Source organism: Chiroxiphia lanceolata, chromosome 25, assembly GCF_009829145.1.
Source record: "Chiroxiphia lanceolata isolate bChiLan1 chromosome 25, bChiLan1.pri, whole genome shotgun sequence".
Classification (NCBI taxonomy): domain Eukaryota; kingdom Metazoa; phylum Chordata; class Aves; order Passeriformes; family Pipridae; genus Chiroxiphia; species Chiroxiphia lanceolata.
This window is the reverse complement of record NC_045661.1, coordinates 2769307-2788596: the sequence shown is the minus strand read 5'-3', so window position 1 is coordinate 2788596 and position 19290 is coordinate 2769307. Positions and strand designations below refer to the sequence as shown.

Genomic DNA, 19290 nt, shown 5'->3' with positions numbered 1-19290 from the left:
TTTGGGCAGATTTGCCTGCTGACTGATTTTCTGGCTGCTGTGTTCCCTCCTGTCCCCGCTGCAGCTCAGCCTGCTGGTGAGTGATGCTCCAGACCTGACAGCCGGGGTCACCTGCCTCTTCGGGAACCTGACGGAGGTGGAAGGGCAGGTTTCGGGCAGCCAGGTGGTGTGTGTGTCACCACCAGCCAAAGATGTTCCTGCCATCCCCGTGGATCAGGGTAAGTCACTGACTCCTGGTGATGTGGGTGCCACCAGACAGCGCCGAGTGGGTTTGGCAGGATTTTCTGGGTGGAGCAGAGCCTTTGGGGCTGCTGCTGGAGAAATTCATGCTCCTGTCAAAGGCTGTTGAACCCAGGGAGCTAAATACGCTTCATCCTTTAGAAATGCATCCTACACAGGGAAGGATAGGCTGGGAGCAGGCAGCAGGACATGATTACCCTGTCTTTCCACCCTCCCTGCGCTGCCAGACAGCTCCCAAGGCAGGACAGGAGCTGTCTGTCCCCTCCAGGGTGGCTCACGAGTGAGCAGGAGCTCTCAGCCATGCCAAACTGGGTGAATCTGGAAAGCAGGAGCCCTGGCTGACCACCCACGGGTAGGTGGATGCAGCTTCAATTTTTTTTGGTCCCGATCTTGGGGTTGTTTCTTCATTAATGTCACTGCTGTCGTGTTTTCTCTTCCTGTAACCAAAACGCTGCTTGCTTAAAACTCATTTTCTCCTTGGCATCCTTCCAGGTGCCAGCGGGGCTTCCCTGCTGATACCTTTGTATTTCTGAGGCATTTTATGGAGCCTGAGAGTTGGTGAACACTGGGGGCCCAGAGCCCCAGGGTAGCAGGACCAGGTTAGACTTGCCTACAGCAACTCCAGAAGAGCAATCTGCTCTTAATTAACCCAGTGCTGAGGCTCCTGAAGAGCTTCACTTGTTTCCAGCTGTGTCTCCTATTCTAGGAGATGGTTCTAGGAGGTGATGCTCAGTAAAGATGTGGATCCTACTTCCTGGAAGTGTTCAGGGCCAGGCTGGATGGGGTTTTGAGCGACCTGGTCTAGTGGAAGGTGTCCCTGCCCATGGCAGGGGGTTGGAATGAGATGATTTTTCCCTTCCAACCCAAACCCTTCTGTGATTCTGTGGTTCTAGCCTTGGGCTGCTTCTCAGAATACACTGAATTTTTGTTTTGGTTGGGAGGCATTGCTGGAGACAACCAGCCCAGCAGCCTGGGCTGCTGGAGGGCAGGGTCCAGCCAAGGGGGGCGTGGGTGAGGGTCCTGATGGCTGGGGGAGCAGGGAATGGCAGCAGCCTGAGTTCACCTGGTACCCCAGCAGCAGGGGGCTCAGCGGGTGCCCCTGCATCTGGTGTTGCTTCCCCCATTCCTGCTGGCAGGACTGACAGGCTCTGCTTTGCCTCCCCAGACTGGTTCGGGGTCGTGCTCCAGCTGAGGTCGCAGGAGACGGGGAGGACGTTCGTCAGCACCGAGTTCAAGTTCTACAACTGCAGCGCCCACCAGCTGTGAGTGCTCCCTCCCCGGCCCCAGCAGAGCCAAAAACGAGACAAAAACCCTGGGAAATGGGTGCTGGGCTGCGGGACCAGCTGTGGGGGGGTGTTATCACACCGCTTGGTCCAGCCAGCAGACACGCGGGGTGCAAGGGGAGCCAGCAATCCGTGTCTGCTCCGAGCTCCGGGTGCCTCGTGGAGCTTTCTGAGCCTTGGGAGCCGCAGGTGGAGCGAGCCTGGAACAACCTCAACCTGCTGGTGCCCCCAAGCTGCGCCAGCCCGCAACTGTGAACTCGGCTGCAGCCTCGCAGGGAGCGGGGGAAGGCAGAGCACAGGGGCCGGGGAGGGGGGCTGCCGGCAGGGGGAAGGGGGCTGCAGGTAATGGGAGGGGGCTGCAGGCGGTGGGAGGTGGGATGCAGGCAGGGGGGTTGGCTGCAGGCAACAGGGTGGGCTTCAGGCAGCAGGAGAGGTGGGCTGCAGGCAGCAAGAGGCGAGCTCTAGTTACTGGGAGGGGGCTGCAGGTACTGGGAGCTGAGCTGAAGGCAGCAGGGTGGGCTTCAGGCAGCAGGAGGTGAATTGCAGGCAGGGAAAGGTGGGTTGCAGGTATTTGGAGGTGGCTGCAGGCAGAGGGTAGGTGGGTGCAGGCAGGGGAAGGTGGCTGCAGGCATAAGGGAAGGTGGGTGCAGGCAGAGGGGAGGTGGGTACAGGCAGGGAAAGGTGGGTGCAGGCAGAGGGTAGGTGGGTGCAGGAAGAGGGAAGGTGGGTTCAGGCAGGAAAAGGTGGGTGCAGGTATAGGGGAAAGTGGGTGCAGGCAGAGGGGAGGTGGGTACAGGCAGGGAAAGGTGGGTGCAGGCAGAGGGGAGGTGGGTGCAGGCATAAGGGAAGGTGGGTGCAGGCAGGGGAAGGTGGCTACCAGCATAGGGGAAGGTGGCTGCAGGCAGAGGGGAGGTGGGTACAGGCAGGGAAAGGTGGGTGCAGGCATAAGGGAAGGTGGGTGCAGGCAGGGGAAGGTGGGTGCAGGCAGGGGAAGGTGGGTGCAGGCAGAGGGAAGGTGGGTGCAGGCAGGGGAAGGTGGGTGCAGGCAGAGGGGAGGTGGGTGCAGGCAGGGGAAGGTGGGTGCAGGCAGGGGAAGGTGGGTGCAGGCAGAGGAAGGTGGGTGCAGGCAGGGGAAGGTGGGTGCAGGCATAAGGGAAGGTGGCTGCAGGCAGGGGAGGGTGGGTGCAGGCAGAGGGGAGGTGGGTGCAGGCAGGGGAAGGTGGGTGAAGGCACAGGAGGGTGAGTGCAGGCAGAGGGGGGTGGGTGCAGGCAGAGGGGGGTGGGTGCAGGCAGAGGGGGTGTGGGTGCAGGCAGAGGGGAGGTGGGTGCAGGCAGGGGAAGGTGGGTACAGGCAGAGGGGGGGTGGGCTGCAGCCCAGGCAGGAATCAGGCCCAGTGGGCTGCTCCCTGGAGGGCTCAGTGCTGCTGAGGATCATGGAAATACATCCCCCCTGGGCACGTCTGCTGCTGGAAGGCAGCAGGCAGCTGTCTGGCCTTAAAAACACATTTACAGACCCGAAGCATTTATGGATTTCTCTCTGGAAACAAAGCAAGCTCTAAAGCACCTGAAAGGACTGTGGGCAGGACCTACCAGCAGCTGGATGGGGAAAGGCAGGGCTGGGAGCAGCTCCTGTGCCAGCACTGCCCTGGAGCCTGGTGTGCTGCTGGGGTCACCAAGTGCCAGTGCAGGGTCACTCCCAGTCTTTCTGTGCTGGATTTGAAGCCTCAAGCTACAGGGCCTTTCTGCTGCACTTGGAAGGGGGTTTGTGTGCTGCTGGGCTTGGCTGGCCTGTGGTTTTTCTAGGCATGCATTCATTTGGGATTTTACTTTTGTTGTGAGCCACAGCACAGAGCAGAGGCACTGGGATGGCAGGAGCCCTGTGAGTCCTGCAGTGCTGCCTGTGGTGGTCTCTGTCCATAACCCCAATGACTCCTGCCAACTGTCCTGCTACCCCTCATGCACAACTCTCTCCTTAGGTCCTTGTCCCTCACTCAGGCTGTGCAGCACCAGCCTCTCCTCTGCTGCCAGCACTTGCAGTCTCCCCAGGCTCTCCTGCATTCTCCTGGTTTGGAATTTGCATGAGGAATAGCATTCCAGGGCCCCCTGTTTTCAGTGAGGAGCTGAGGTTTGGATCAGGAGAGGCAATACATCCTTCCTGGCCTGTCATCTGGCTTCATGTGGCCGTGCCTTTCTCCCAGCTTGTGTTTGGAGATAAAGTGCTTACACAGGGTGGTAAATTCTGCAGCACTTACATCACACCGGACTTGTTATCAGGGAGTTCAACAAGGGCACGAGCCAGCCTGGCAGGGATGAATCACAACCTGCAAAAAGGAGGCAGGAATACAGGGCTCAGCCAGCAGAGAGGAGACATCTATTGATCCTGAGGCTCTTTACTGCCATGGGGAAGGTGTCTGGGGAGCAGCTGAGCCCTTCTGCGGCTCTGGTGTCTGAAGGATGTGTCCCTGGGAGGTGGCATTAGGGAAAGATTAGGGGCAGGAGGGGTTTGGGGATGGACAGGAACGTGCTGCTTTTGCAGACTGGTGCTGTGAACCCTCCTGTGCTGGATCCAGCTGTTGGGAACCCATAGGCTGAGGTGGTTCAGGGCTCAGGTGTGTGAATTCTGTGTCCTCAGGGAGCTGCAGGGGGGTCAGGGAACCTTCTCTGTTATGTGTCTCTTGGTAAGGACTGGATGAGGTGGAGAGATGCACTTTCTGAAGCAACAGAGAGACTTAAGTTGTTGAGAAAGCTGGACCAAGATGAAAAAGCAAAGGTGGTGACCTGGTGTAGGTCTGGGAGCTCGGGAGCCCCTTGTCTCACTGCCAGGGCTGGGCAGAGCTGAAAGCAGCAGCCAGGAAACCACAGAAACCACAGAACAGTGAGAGGTGCCAAACCAAGCCATTGGCCTGGGTGGTCAGAGAGATCCTCCTCCCTCAGAGGGAAAACAGAGAGCCCCACCAGTCCCAGCTGGGAATGCTGGACACCAGGGCCACACCAGGTGAGGGCAGGTGGGCAAAATGCTGCAGATCCAACGGGGACAGAAATGGGTCAGACAAATGAGTAATTAAATAAGCTTTGCAGCTCTTGATGTTCTCCCCCAGATTTGCATGTGCATGATTAGAATAAGCTTCCTTAGCTATTAAGGTCACTGTGAAAGCATCAGAAGGAGAACACAATTGAGTTATTAAAACACGTTCTCGTGGCAGCAGCGCACAGGGGGCATTGCCCCTGTCCCTGTGCCCAGCTGGCAAGAGCCACTGAGACCTGGTTTCCTCTTTTCCCAGAGTTTCCTGCTTAAAGCCACACTCCCACTTCCCTGGTGATGCTCCTCTGTCTGTGCTGACACTGGGATTGCTCCAGCCCATCCCTGCCCCGGGCACCACAGTCTCTGGAGCCACAAGCTACGACACAGAGCTGAATCCCATGGGCACAGCTCTGCCAGCAGACTGTCACCAAAACGCTGCCACGTGGCACAGAGGGGTGGCCTCAGAGATGGAGGAGGTGGCTGCTGTGAATATTAGCAGCTGTCACAGATCCTGCCTCTCTCTGGCAGCAGTTAGTGGGGAACAAAACCCACCCAGCAGTTTGCTGGCAGCTGGGCCCCCAAGGTCTGAAAAGGGTCTGTGTTCTTTCAAAAACATTTCATAAACAGTTAATTTTTTTCTGACATGAAGCAAAAGGGCCTGCTGGACTCTCTGCACTCCAAGGCCAAGCAGAAGTGTTGCCGTTGACTTGACGCATTCCTGACTTGTAAAGCAACTGATCCCATTTTTGCCAGGCTTGCCTTGTTTTTTTCCACTTTCTAAAAACTGAAAACCAAGCCTGGTGTGTCTGTGTGTCTGTGCAGTGTCGTGCTTTATTTTATGCCAATCCAACGATGTGCAATAAATCCCAGCTGGCATTTTATTACGGAGTGAACTGCGAGGTTGCCTAAAGGACGCTTTGGAGCGTGTGTTTTCCAAGACCTGTTTGTTACTTTTTTGTCCATCAAAACGTCCTCCCAAAGAAACTGACTGTTTTCCCCGTGCAGGGTTTCTGGCAAGGCCTGTCTGTAACCATGCAGACCTCCCAGGGGGGACAACCTGTGTGCTGAGCTCTCCTTTCTCCCCCCAGGTGCCTGTCCTGTGTGAACAGCGCCTTCCGCTGCCACTGGTGCAAGTACAGGAACCTCTGCACCCACGACCCCACCACGTGCTCCTTCCAGGAGGGGAGGATCAACATCTCTGAGGTACCAGACTGGCGTTTCATCCCTTTGTTCTTTGCTTTTCTATGGCACGAGTAGCACAACAAATATTTACGTGAGGTTTTTTGACTTCCCACGGGTCTCTTTGGCAGCAAGAAGTGCAGATGCAGCTTTAAAGGAGCAACAAGTGTCAGTCTCACTGAAGTGATGTTCTTGAGCTGAACACCAAAGCTGACCCTGCCTCTGCTCTGTGGGAATGCCCAGGTTCATTAATAATGATAATTACTGTGATGCTTTTCCTTCAGGGGTCTCAAAGGCTCCTCAAAAGCCAGCACCTTTCAGCAGCTCTGCTGGTGTGCAGGGGTTTGTTTTGCCTGCTGGCCAGCAGCAGGTCTTGCTGGGACTGTTCAGTGAGTTGTGTTGGCAGGTCTGGAATTTATGGCAGGAGCCTGACTGTAAACTGATTAAGGAGGGAATTACCAATGTGTACAGCCCCAGATTTTGGAAAAGAGAATGGATTCGGGTTCCAGTGCTGTGGACCAGGAGCCATCTCTCTTAGCAGCTCATAAAAGGTGTGGGGCTCAAATCCAAAAATGCTTTTAACAGTCAGAAGAGGCACAGCCTGTTAATGGCTCTGCCAGCTCTTCTGTGTGTCCCAGGGCAGAGGGATCCAGGAAGGAAAGGGGTTTGTTAGCACAAATTCCTGACTGAACATTGCCACTAACCCCTTGCTCTGGGGTTCCTGCACCTCTGTCCTGTCTGATTCCCAGGCTGCTGCCTGCTCCATGTTCATGAAGTCCAGAGCAGCTACAGCCCCTGATGGTGATAGGGCCCTGGTTTTTGCCCTTGCTGTTCCTACATGAAGCTTTGTAGTGCCTGAAGTGAGTGCAGGTCCTAAAGCTGAAAGGGAAAAATGGTTTAAAAGGTGCTTTGAAAATCCCGAGTGTCTTGGAAAGTGGGAAAAGCAGCAGTGAGGACATCTACAAGTATAAGGGAAAGAAAGGAGAGGAAGGTTTGCCAGCAGCAAGACAAACCCTTATGAGTGAGTAATGGAGACTGAGAAAAGGAGAAGGGATCAGTCAGTGGAGTAAACACTGAGTCGTTAAAAGGAAGTGACCGAAGCTGCCAGGTTGCTGCTAAACCAACAGTAAACTTAACTCCTGGGTGTCCCTGGTTAAAATGCTGCCAGGAGACAAGGAGATACAAGGCAAGAGACATTTATGAACTGCTTGTGTAAATACCTCAGTGGGAATCTGCAAGATCCAAGGCATGGGCAGCGTGACTGGGAGCAGGCAGTGCTGCCAGCGAGGGATTGGAATGAATGTCCAAGGAGAAGCATCCACCCCGAGGACAAAGCAAAAGCTTTCTCAATCCGGTTCAAAGTCAAGAGACTTCCTTTCAACATATCAAGAGAAAGAAAATCCTTTGCTTCTCCTCCTCTTGAGTGATGTGGGGGTTTTTCTCCTTCACACTCAAAGCATCGCTGCCTTCCCAGGCTTTACAGTAGTTCTCCTTTCTATAGGTCTTCACCCCCATGATCTCAGAAGTGTTTGACAAGTCTCTGGTAAAGTAGGACAATCCCATTATCTCTGTTTTTCTCCTGGGAGCACACAGGACTTGCCTGAGGGAAGGGAGTGGAGGAGCTGGTCTGTCTGCCAGTTCCTGCTGGGATCACAGGACTGTCGTGTCTCCAAAGAACTTCCTCCGTCGTCTTCATCTTGTAGAAGGTTGTTTCTTCCCAGGGGATGTTTTGTGATATCAAACACCTTCCTGGGGATGGCTTTTGATAAGGGCTGATGATAACGATACAGGCTGTTCATCAGGACTCCTCCAGACCTCTGAACCCAGGCTAAACCAGCCACCCAAAGAAATTTGTTTACTCATTGAAGGCCAATGGATTGCACCCAGTGCAGTGCTAATGCCTTTATGAGGGGCATTTCCCTCCTGCCAACACAGACATAAGTGCCTCAGAGAGAGTTTCCTCTCCTAAACCAATCCAGATCACAATGTTCTCATTGTGTCGTGGCCTGATGTATTAGGAAGTTGTTTGTGCTTGCCATCACTCCCCTCCCAGTGGTGTTTGGAGCTGGTGATCACCGTGGCAGTGCTTCAGCCCTGCCCTACTTACAGTCCCCTGGGCCTCCCCTTATGTAAGAGCCACACACGTGTTCACACGGGCTTGGAAATCTGCTCGTGCCTTTATATTTAATTTAAGAGAAAAATATCTTGAATATTCCCTTTTACTCCTGGCCCGTCAGAATCTGTGTCCCAGTGGGATTCCATGTGTAGCAAAAGCTCCCTTTGATGCTCTCAGGAGTTGTCTGTCCCAAGGAGGAAAAGGAGCTCAAAGCCACAGCCACTCCATGAGGTGATGGGGGGAAGAAAGCCCCTCTTCATGAGCTGTGCACTTGCTCCTTGCGATCTTCTGGCTGTGCTGACTGAGCTAAATGCTGCTTTTTTGCCCTGATTTCCATGAAAATATGACTTAGAGAGTTTTTCCATCCCTCCACCTGCCCTGTGGACAGGAATTGTTGGCTCAGATCTAAGGGCAGAGCTCAGGGGCACATGTGCAGGATGCAGAGGACAACCCAGAAGGTGGGTTGGTGCTTTGTCCTGGCCTGTGAAGCCATCAGTGATAACCAGGGCTGTGTTGGTGAGACACAAAGATGCCCCTGGACTGCCAGATCCCTGCTTTGCATCATGCTGTTGTATTTGGAGAAGTGAAAATGTGGAAAACATTGTTTGGGGTCGTTGGCAGATAAACACAGAGCAGCTTTTACAACAGAGGGGTCTTCCAGGACAGAGCTGGCTGTTCCTGGTATCCTCCAGGCAAGTTTCTGATGTGAGGTGAACCCACCTCCACTGAGTTCTCCTTCTTTGGGAGTTAATAATTAAATAAGCAGCTATTTTCTCAGCCTGAGGCTTCATTTGTCAGCAGAATGTGCCTGCTTGGGCACTGCCATCCAGAGGGCCATGGGAAGGCAAAGGTCTGGGGGTGACTTGCTCCCACTAAGGCAGAGTTTCTTCAAGAAGTCTCATGACTCTGTAGCACTGATTGTCTCACTTTCCAAAGCTTCAGATCAGGCCAGTGGGATCTGGGTTTATGTGTCTGAGGTGGCTGTGTGTGTGCAAGGCTGTAAGATGTCTCTATATGTTTGAAACTTGCAGATGAGGAGGAATGTAGATAAATATATCCTCACACCCCATCCCAGTGGAGAGCTAGAACCAAATAAATCCTATTAGCTTCCCAGAATGTGGGATCCCATCCCTCTTTGATGTCCACTGTGTGCAGATAATGCCATTTCCACATGCAGGATGCTGATTTGGGGATGGAACATTTCAGATTCTGGGAGTTCTTTGCTGAGCCAGATTTCAGCTCCGGTCTGACTCCTTTAAATTCCCACTGATTTTAGAGCAGTGCCTTTGCCCCTGGCTGTGCCCTTGGATGCTGAGTGCTGCTTGATGTGCCTTGAAGGGAACAAACCCAAACTAAGCCTTCCTCATGTCTGTCCTGACAGTCCCCACCATGTGGGAGCTGTGATGTGCAGGAGGGAACTCTGAGCCACATCTCGGGCCACCAAAGTCAGCAAATGACTTTGCTGGGTCACATCTAACTTTGGAGAGGTGGCTTTGCCTGAAATAGTAACAAAAAGCCCAGCTTCAGCAAAATTAACTGGTCTCTGAGCCTATAGGCATTTTTTCATCCATAGCTTTTTTGGGGTGTGTTCAGAGGGGAAGGAGCCAGGCAGGGAAGAGCTCTGGATGTGTTCCTACCTGTCCATGTGCAAGGGAATTGCTCCTGCCCTCGCCTCTGGTACACAAAGGGTTGTTTATGGGAGAGAAATCAGATTTTCAGCCTTCCCTGGCTGTAAATATCCCAAATTAATGGAGAAGACCCAGGTTACAGCACGTGTGTTCAGCACAGGGCTCAGGACTAAGTGCTGTTGGGGAGGAATTTAGCAGGGAGAAAGGTTTGGCTCCAGCTGCCTTTCTTTCATGTCTGGTTTCTAAGGAGCAAGGTCTGCTCTCCTTTCCAGTGGCATAAATGAAGGATAATGTGTTTCCCTGAGTGACAGGCACTGTAATTTATATCATTGGGAACACAACTGCGAGCCAGGGCTTTACATTCACGTGCCAGATTCGTTTATGTTTAAAACTTTGAAATATGTGTAGCAAGTTAACGTTTGTGGAGAGTTTGTGGGGTTTATTTTTTTTTTGAGATGAAAAGTACGAAAACAGTCTATTTTCTGCCATTTGGGCTAAATCCCGTAGTCAAAAGAATTGCCTGCCATTTCTAAGCAATTTTTTCCAAATAAGAGCAAGGAGGTTTGACCTACTAAAACTGCTCAGTTAAACACAAATAATAACCATGGGTGCTCTGTTCTGCTCCAGAGACAGCTGCGTGTCGCGGGTCTTTAAGGTATTTATAGACCTTGGAATCTTTGAGGCTAAAAAGTGTTGGAGAAGCAGAAAATGTCTTTGTAAATTGGGCGAGATGATACTTCACAGGCAGAATATTCCCCGAGAGTCTGTGCCACTCACGAGTCGGAGCCTTGTCTTTCTCCTGCAGATCTTCCGATTTGTGTTTATTCTGGTGTAGGGAAGTCAAGGAGGATAATGAGAGGATTCGACGTGTTTGTTTAGCGAGAGGAGGCGATAATGGCCTTTCTAACTCGCTGCAGGATTTACTTCTCGTGAATTAAAAAACAAAGTAAACTGATTACGGAACAAATTGTGTATTCCACCGGCTGCAGTCTCGCTTTTATTTGGTATTTTCTGGGTGTTTAGCTCTTCCTGGGGATGAAATGCAGAATGGAGCACCCAGGCTGAGCCCGACAAACCAGGGATGCTCTTGTTATTTACCACCACGAGGGATCTTGGCCACAGCCACACAGTTCTGATCCCTGCAGCAGGACTGGTGCTGCCAACCACTTCCCAGCTCATCACAAAATTCCTGTAAAGGGAATAAGCATAGACAGAGGCATTGCTAAGGAGATGATATACCCGAACAAAATAATTCATGCTAGCGCTGGCTTTTAGATCAGGGAACAGGTAGAAGAGGTGGTGAGTGGACAAACCACCCTGCCAGGCTGTTTTCCTGCAGCATCACCCCCTGCAGCTCTGTGTGTGCAGGGTGGGACCTGGGTGCTGCTGCAGGAGCACCCACGTGAGACCCAACCCTCTCACACACTCCCCGTGGGAAGGGCTGGGTGAGCAGGGGTTTGGGTGTGCAGGGACATGGGTGTGCAGGATTTTGGGTGTGCAGGGACTTGGGTGTGCAGGGGTTTGGGTGTGCAGAGGTTTGGGTGTGCAGGGGTTTGGGTGTGCAGAGGTTTGGGTGTGCAGAGGTTTGGGTGCTCAGGGGTTTGGGTGTGCAGGGATGTGTGTGAGCAGGGGTTTGGGTGTGCAGGGACTTGGGTGTTCAGGGGTTTGGGTGTGCAGGGATGTGTGTGAGCAGGGGTTTGGGTGTGCAGGGACTTGGGTGTTCAGGGGTTTGGATGTGCAGAGATTTGGTTGAGCAGTGATTTGGGTGTGCAGGGATTTGGGTGTGCAGAGATTTAAGTGTGCAGGGACATGGATGAGCAGGGACATAGATGTGCAGAGATGTGGCTGTACAGGGATGGGGGTGTGCAGGGACATGGATGTGCAAGGATTTGGGTGTGCAGGGGTTTGGATGTGCAGAGACATGGGTGTACAGGATTTTGGATGTGCAGAGATCTAGTTGAGCAGGGATGTGGTTGAGCAAGATGTGGTTGAGCAGGGACTTGGGTGTGCAGGGACTTGGGTGTGCAGGGGTTTGGGTGTGCAGGATTTTGGATGTGCAGAGATTTGGTTGAGCAGCACTTTGAGTGTGCAGGGGTTTGGGTGTGCAGGGACATGGATGAGCAGGGACACGGATGTGCAGAGATGTGGTTGTACAGGGATGGGGGTGTGCAGGGACATGAGTGTGCAGAGATTTGGGTGTGCAGGGATTTGGATGTGCAGGGATTTGGGTGTGCAGGGATGTGAGTGTGCAGGGATGTGAGTGTGCAGGGATGTGAGTGTGCAGGGATGTGAGTGTGCAGGGATGTGAGTGTGCAGTGATGTGGTCGTGCATTGCTGTGGCAGCATTAAAAAAAACAAATTCCAAAAAAAAGGCCTGAAGGCTGAACAATAAGGTGAGATGGGAAATGGCTCAGAGAGGCAGGAGAGGGGCTCCAACAAGGCAGTGACCTCCCAGCCCTCCTCTGCCCTCCGCAAGCCCTGGCAGCTCCAGCGGCTTCTCTCACTCCTCTGATAAATTCAGCAGCGACTGCCCGCAGCAACGTGGCTCCCCAGGAGTTTTCCATCTTCCTACGTATCCCCCCATCCCAAAATGTACATCCCTTATTAGTGTGATCACTGCAGCTGTCAGCCAACACAGAGGGGCCCCCTCGCTCAGTGCATCCCCGAGCGCGCTCTGGGACCGCCTGCCCTGCCTTCACCACCACCCCCGTGTGACATTTTCCTTCCTCTGAAACCAAAAGAGGGGGGGGAAAAAAAGTATCTATTATGTCCCACTCATCTCTAATGACGGCAGAACGAGTTTTGCCACCAGCATTTTCAGCACCAGAGAGCAGATCTGGAAATGTAGGTCCTCTCTCTCCCTGTGTCTCCCAAGGCGTTTCTTTAGCAGTCGCCTCACGGCTGGCGCTGGCCAGGAAGGATAATGGTCCATAACATATTCATTATTTTCAGGACTGTGCACTGAGGTTCTCCCACTGCTGATGTGACTGGAGATTTTTTTGTTTTCGGTAGTAATGGAGTAAAAGATTCAGTGGCTCCAGGATGCTTTTCCTTCCAAACACGGGCGTTCCACAGGGCTGGGGACCTCTCTGGAGTGGAGATATTTGTCTCCCATCGGTCCTCAGTGTGACTTTGAGGTTAAATGCAAAAGCTTAAATGCAGCCAGATATTGAGTGGAAGGTGGTACAGGCGTGTGGTGCATAAGGAGGAGGAAGGAATGTGTGTGCAAAATCAGCTTGGAGGAGCTGGCAGTGGATGGGAAATGCCAGGAGTCCTAGGAGTTTGCTGGTGGTAGCACCAAGGCTGAGCTGGGGGTTGGATCCACAGTACCAGGGGCTGTGGGAACCAGGTTATGCCATTCCCTTCCAGCCTGTAAACCCACTCCACTGCAGAAAAGGACTTCTCTTCCCACTCCAGCATAGCCACTTTCTGGCTGATGGAGTTTAAAACCACTCTTGGCTGTTAATCCGTGAAAGTCCCTGTTAGAAATAAAATAAAATATATATAAGGAAAAGTGCCACTAAAAAGGTTTATGAGGCAGTGGTTTAAGTTACTCCAAACCAGGGTAGCATCTGTTTCTCATTTACAACTTGCCTGAGCCAGTAGTGAAACAACATCCCATGGCCCTGGCTGTGAGCTGGAGAGGGAGTGTGGCTTGGCACAGGTTGTGGCCATCAGGGAGAGATGGGGATTTTCCCCCTGGACACACAGTCCTAGTGAAATCCTGGTGAGGATGGCTCTCCCTGCACTGCCACCAGGATGATTTCCTTTCATCACTAGGCTGGGTGGCAAAGGTCTGGGATTTGGCAGAGGGAAGGGAGACGTCAGGCCGTGTTTTCTCAAACTCCTACTTTAGCTTGGGATTAATCATTTAGTGTCAGGTGCTTACAGGTACTTAGGTACCTTGTTCCATTAGATCAAAGCAAATTAGAGCTGAACAGAATGTAAATACTTCTGATGGTCAGAGCCTTTGTCTCAGTCTGTTGCATTTCCCGGTATGGAAATGGAAGAAAAACTGTATTTCCTGGTGTGTTGTGCAGAGATAATGTTTAGGATGCTGAAATCTTATGGGAGGGATGTCATACAGGTACCAGGCACTGATAGGTCATTTTTTTGTGGTTCATCTCAGAGTTTCATTTAGACATCTCATTTGTGCTCGTGGGGAACTGGACATCTGCTCGTTTGTGCAGTGGTGGTTCATCAGTCACAGAATGGTTTGGGTTGGAAGGGACCCTGAAGATCATCCTATTCCACCCCTTGCCATGGGCAGGGACACCTTCCACCAGCCCAGGTTGCTCCAAGCCCCGTCCAACCTGGCCTTGGACACTTCCAGGGATGGGACAGCCACAGCTTCTCTGGGCAACCTCTGCCGGGGTCTTCCAATGTTTGCAGGGAGTTTCCTTTTATTTTTCATACTACATCTTGCACAGCAAAGTCTTCAGCTGCAGCAATATTAAAACTTGCTATTAATTTGCAATTAATTATTTGGGCCAGATAATGGCAGAAGTAAAAATAAATCACCCTTATCAGTGAAGTTGTGGCTGCTCCATCCCTGGAAGTGTCCAAGGCCAGGTTGGATGGGGCTTGGAGCAACCTGGGTTCATGAAAGGTGTTTCTGCCCATAGAAGGGTGTTCTTTAAGGTGATCTTTAAGGTTCCTTCCAACCTAAACCACTCTAAGATTTAGAGATAGAAGAGGCAATTCGGGTCGGGTGCTTTGCCCACCCAGCTGGCAGAGGCACAGATCCCACCCAGGCACTCCTCAGCCAAGGGAAAGGCCACGCCAGCCACAGCCCAGGAGCATTCCAGAGAGCTGGGTGTGCGTTTCAGGAAGGCAGAGGTGTTGGAGCGTGGTGAGGGGTGAGAGCAGATAGAGCAGAACTTAATGTCACCTCAGAAATTAATGGCACATCGGTCTAATTTACCTCTGATAAAGCAGAGCGGAGCAGTGCCCGGTGGGGAGAGGGAAGCACATCCCAGGCTGATCCGTCTCATTCAGCACAGCACAGAGCCGAGGGGTGTGAGGGGTGAAATGGGATTAGGAGGAGGCCCGGGGAGTGCAGCCCGTGGCTGGGAGCAGCCCATCTCCCTCCAGAGCAGTGGGGCTCAGCAGAGCTGGAGCAGCTGATAAGGGGCTGTGCTGCTGCAGGAGGGCACGGCAAGAGCCTCTGGCTCCGCAGATAAAACCCACGGCAAGCTCGGAGCGGGGAGGACACCTTGGATTTATCCCCAAATAGGGTGTTCCTCCTGCTGCAGCTGCAATGAGGAAATCAGTGCCAGCCCCAGGGCAGAGGGGCTGTCGTGGGGTTTTCTTTATTCCTGCAATTAAACTGTAGCTGGGCTGGGGAGTGGCGTGTCCTGGGCACTGGGGATGTGCTGGGACATCAGCCCTGCCACCTGAGCGGCCGGACCCGCGGGTGCACCGTCACCGCCGTAACCTCCTTCTCTCCTTATCGCCCTCCCAGGACTGTCCCCAGCTCTTCCCCACGGAGGAGATCCTGATCCCGGTGGGAGAGGTGAAACCCATCACGCTGAAGGCGAGGAACCTTCCCCAGCCGCAGTCGGGGCAGCGCGGGTACGAGTGTGTGCTCAGCATCCAGGGCGTCATCCACCGCGTGCCCGCCCTGCGCTTCAACAGCTCCAGCGTCCAGTGCCAGAACAGCTCGGTGAGGGAACATGCCAAAAACCGGGGGTCGGCTCCAAAGGGAGTGGAAAGTCCTGGAGTTTAACTAATCCCGAATTCCAGGTGGGAGCGAGGAGGTGCCGCGGGCGTGCGAGGTGTTTAATCGCAGTGAAGATCCGATAGCGGGCGGTTCCCTGTGTGCCTGAGGGGGGTCAGCGAGGGGAAGGGGAGGAGGAGGGGATGCGGGAGGTGTTCAGGCAGGCTAATTCACGCGGGGAGATAAGGAGAATCACAGACCCCTTATCAGGGAGCTGTCGAATTCCAAGTCACGGTGCCTGGATGAATAGAGTGGTGCTGAAAAGCAGGGAAGGAGGGGGAAAGGAAAACGGCCAGGGGAGAGAACAGAGCACAGTGGAGAGAGGGAAATTACCTGAGAGATGCTGCTGGAGCAGCAGGCAGGGGAAGATAACCCTCCTCTGTAGGATGAGGCTTAGCCCTGCCAATGGACCTGGCAGGATTTTGCTCCCCAACACCCCAAAGTCACCACAGCAGGTACTTGGAGATGCCAAAACAAAAATGGAAAATGCAGGTCACCCCCTACCCTGAGCCACAGCCCACGTTTGGGTCTCCTGTGACACTCTACAGCTCTGGGATGAGCAGGTCCTTCCTCTCCTCACCGTGTGCTTGAAGAGGTCCATGGGAAAACAGGACACAGGCAGTTTGTTTTAGGCAGCAAAACAGGGTCCAGTTGAATATTCAGCACAGATGGTCTTAAATTGTTAATGAAGTTTTGAATTTTTAAAAGTTTCACTGGATATTTATACATCACTGGCCATCTTTGGGCCTTGCAGCTCGGTGGATAATAAATGTATTAATACTATAGAGTACTTTTCCTATCCAAAGTGATTTATAAACGTTAGAGAAGCACTTTTATTGCTGTTAGGCTAATAGGAAGTGGTAGGTAGAGGATGTAAGGGCAATTCTGAACTCACAGCTCCATCACTTGAATAGAAGATCTTGTTTCACCCCAACTTAGTAAAACCCAGGCAAGGTGACACAGTACAGCCAAATGTGAGTTCAAACTGCACAACTACTGCCCAGGGACAGTCAGAGCAGTCTACCTTGCTTTATTCACCACCCCCTCATCCCAAAGAGGACAGCAATGTTCCCTCACCTTTTTAAGTCTTTTTAGCAGCTCTTGATTGACTTAGAGAGAGCATCGGAGTGAAGCCTCGTCAGTGCTGGTTGTGATAATGGGAATTTCAGAATACACTGGGAATTCAGCTAAAGCCTCCACATTCACTCAGCCACAGGCCCCAGGGTGTCCATAAGAAGGGCAATAATTCAAGCCAGTGCTACCCTAGTCTGGGCCGAAGCAGTGGCTGGGAAAGGACCTCCCTGCAGCATCTATTTTTGCTCAGATGGTGCCTGTTCCATCAGCCAAAGCTCTGCAGTGGGATTTTTAAGCTCCCACTCACACTGGGGTGCACAGTAACTGTGGAAGAAGACAGCCTGAAGGCAGCAGTCCCAGTCTCACTAACTGGAGGGGCTGTATTGATAAGCTAGAGACTGAGTGACAAGAGCAACCACTGTGAGTGGAATAATTAATCTATTACCTCTCACAAGGACTAGATCTGATTTAATTATCTCTTCCTGGTGAGGACAAGGAAGTCAAAGCAGAACCCTGGAGTTGAAGTGTAGAAATGTGGTGTCTCAGGCACCAGCACATGTTTTTAAGCAGAGAATAATTATGGTTTCTTTCAAAAAGCCTTCTTTTTCTGTTAGAGTCATTCTCCCAAACGTGTCATTCTCCATCTTCTCCTGCAGTACCTCTATGATGGGATGGACATCAGCAACTTAGCCGTGGACTTTGCCGTGGTTTGGAATGGGAACTTTGTTATTGACAACCCAGAGGATCTGAAAGGTAAAGTCGGCTCGAATTGGCTTCGAGCCACGGGGAGGAGGGTGAAGGTGGGGACTGGAGAGGGGCTGTTGGGGCAGAGCAGTGTCTGTGGCTGCAGGCAGAGATGTGATCCTTGTGGATCATCCTGTGGATGGGAGCAGCTCACAGCTCCACTGCTCGTGCAGCTCACTGAGCCCCGCTGATCCCACCGTGGCTTTGGAAACCACCTTTTGGAAGCCACTCTGCGGCTCGTTAAGCCCGAACTCAGCACGTGCTGTGGGTTGTAAGTCCGAGAGCAGCTGCAGCCCAGGTGAATTCCAGGTCTCAATTCCTGACCCTGCCCTGCGTGTCCCTCCCCTCTCTCCGCAGTGCACCTGTACAAGTGCGCGGCGCAGCGCGAGAGCTGCGGGCTCTGCCTCAAGGCCGACCCCAAATTCGAGTGTGGCTGGTGCAGCGGGGAGGCCAAGTGCACCCTGAGGCCCCACTGCAGCTCCCCCTCGGCCCAGCCCTGGCTCGACTGGTCCAGCCGCAACGTCAAGTGCTCCAACCCCCGGATCACCGAGGTAAGAACCCACTGATCCCACAGGATGTGCTGAGTGGGGAGGGACCCACGAGGATCATCGAGTCCAACCCTTAGCCCTGCACGGGACCATCTCATGTGCCTGAGAGTGTCATCCAAATGCTCCTTGAGCTCTGGCAGCCTCGGTGCTGTGACCACTGCCCTGGTCAGTGCCCAACCACCCTCTGGGGGAAGAACCTTTTCCTGAGATCCAACCTGACCCTGCCCTGACACAACTTCAGGCCGTTCCCTCAGGTCCTACCACTGGTCCCTCAGAGCAGAGCTCAGTGCCTGCCCCTCCTCTGCCCCTCATGAGGAAGTTGTGACTGCAGTGAGGTCTCCCCTCAGTCTCCTCCAGCTGAACACACCAAGTGCCCTCGGTGTCCTCACACAGCTTCCCCTCAAGGCCCTTCCCCATCTTTGCTGTCCTCCTTTGGACACTCTCTAATGACTTAATATCCTTCTTATATTGCACAAAACTGCCCCAGTGTTGCAGCTGAGGCCACCCCAGGTCAGAGCAGAGCGGGACAATCCCCTCCCTGGCCCAGCCAGCGATGCTGGGCCTGATGCCCCCAGGACAGGATTGGCCCACCTGGCTGCCAGGGCACTGCTGACTCCTGGCCACCTTCCCATCAACCAGGACCCCCAGGGCCCTTTCTGGCCCTGCTTTCCAGCCTCTCACCCCCCATCCTGTCCATACATCCAGAGCTGCCCCACCCCAGGTGCAGAACCCGGCGCTTCCCCTCATCGAACCCCTCGCGGTTGGCGGTTTCCCCCTCCTCCTTTGCTCCTCCCAGGGTGGATTTTGGGCTGTCCCTGTCTTGTCCAAAAACCTTCCATTGCCCTCCTGGCGCTGGAGAAAGGGAATGAAAACGCTCCAGTACTTTTTCAGTGCCGTTCATGGCACGTGGCCAGGGGTGCAGCCCTGCCCCGGGCAGCTGGCACTCGCCGCCGGTGCCACCAGCGCCGGGGTGACCGCCACGGACCGCTGCGAGAATGCTAATTAAACCAGGGAGCTAATTAGTCCGTAGTTGATGCTTCTGATATTTCTGTTCAGGCCACTGAGGGATGCAGAATGTCTCCCAGGAGCGTTTTTTCACCGGTAAAAGTGCACTCGGTCTGTTAACGTCGCTATTAGGAGTGACACTCTTATCAGGTGGGAATGAAGGAAGATTTTGGGTTCTCAGTTAATTAAATCCCGAAAAAAAACCTCCCTCACCCTGAGCATGTGTCAGTGCTGCAGAAGGATGTAACAGTGCTGGATTGAAGGGGCCTCTTCCTCGTGGCAGGGCGGGAGCAGGGCTGCTCAGCACCCAAACTTCTGCCAGCTGAATAAGGACCCAAGGGCACGTGGAAAGTTCCTCTTCAATTAGTTTTTACACCAGTTTAGCTAAACTGGCTCAACCCCCCTGGGAGGGAGGGAGGCATCAACCTCCTTTTATGGAGGGGAGGAAGCACAGAGGCTGCTGTGTCAGGGCTGGGTGGGGCTGACTGGAGGAGGATGATGCTGAGGAGGGTCCATCTATCCTGCAGGGATGTTACCAGACTTTTGATATTTCTTTCCTAGACCTTCTGCCCAGCCATGTTACACCTTTGTTGGGCAAGGTTTTCTCTTGTGCAGTGTTTTTCATGCTGCAGAGTGGAGCTGGTGAGGAGCTGCTGAGGTGACAAGCCTGTGGAGGAGCAGACGAGGTGTTGGGGCTGGTTGTGCAGAGATAGGAAAGCATTAAGAAATGTT

The 19290-nt window shown here is 53.3% G+C and overlaps 1 protein-coding gene across 4 annotated transcripts in view; it reads left to right on the top strand.

Moving 5' to 3' along the window:
• PLXNA2 (plexin A2) overlaps positions 1-19290 on the top strand; it is a 174304-nt gene that overhangs the window by 105778 nt on the left and 49236 nt on the right. For all 4 annotated transcript variants that reach the window (XM_032710524.1, XM_032710522.1, XM_032710523.1 and 1 more), the window contains exons 7-12: positions 65-218; positions 1406-1502; positions 5634-5748; positions 14933-15133; positions 16918-17014; positions 17363-17556. In XM_032710524.1, the coding sequence (XP_032566415.1) occupies positions 65-218; positions 1406-1502; positions 5634-5748; positions 14933-15133; positions 16918-17014; positions 17363-17556 (858 nt within the window). The remainder of the gene's footprint in view (positions 1-64; positions 219-1405; positions 1503-5633; positions 5749-14932; positions 15134-16917; positions 17015-17362; positions 17557-19290) is intronic.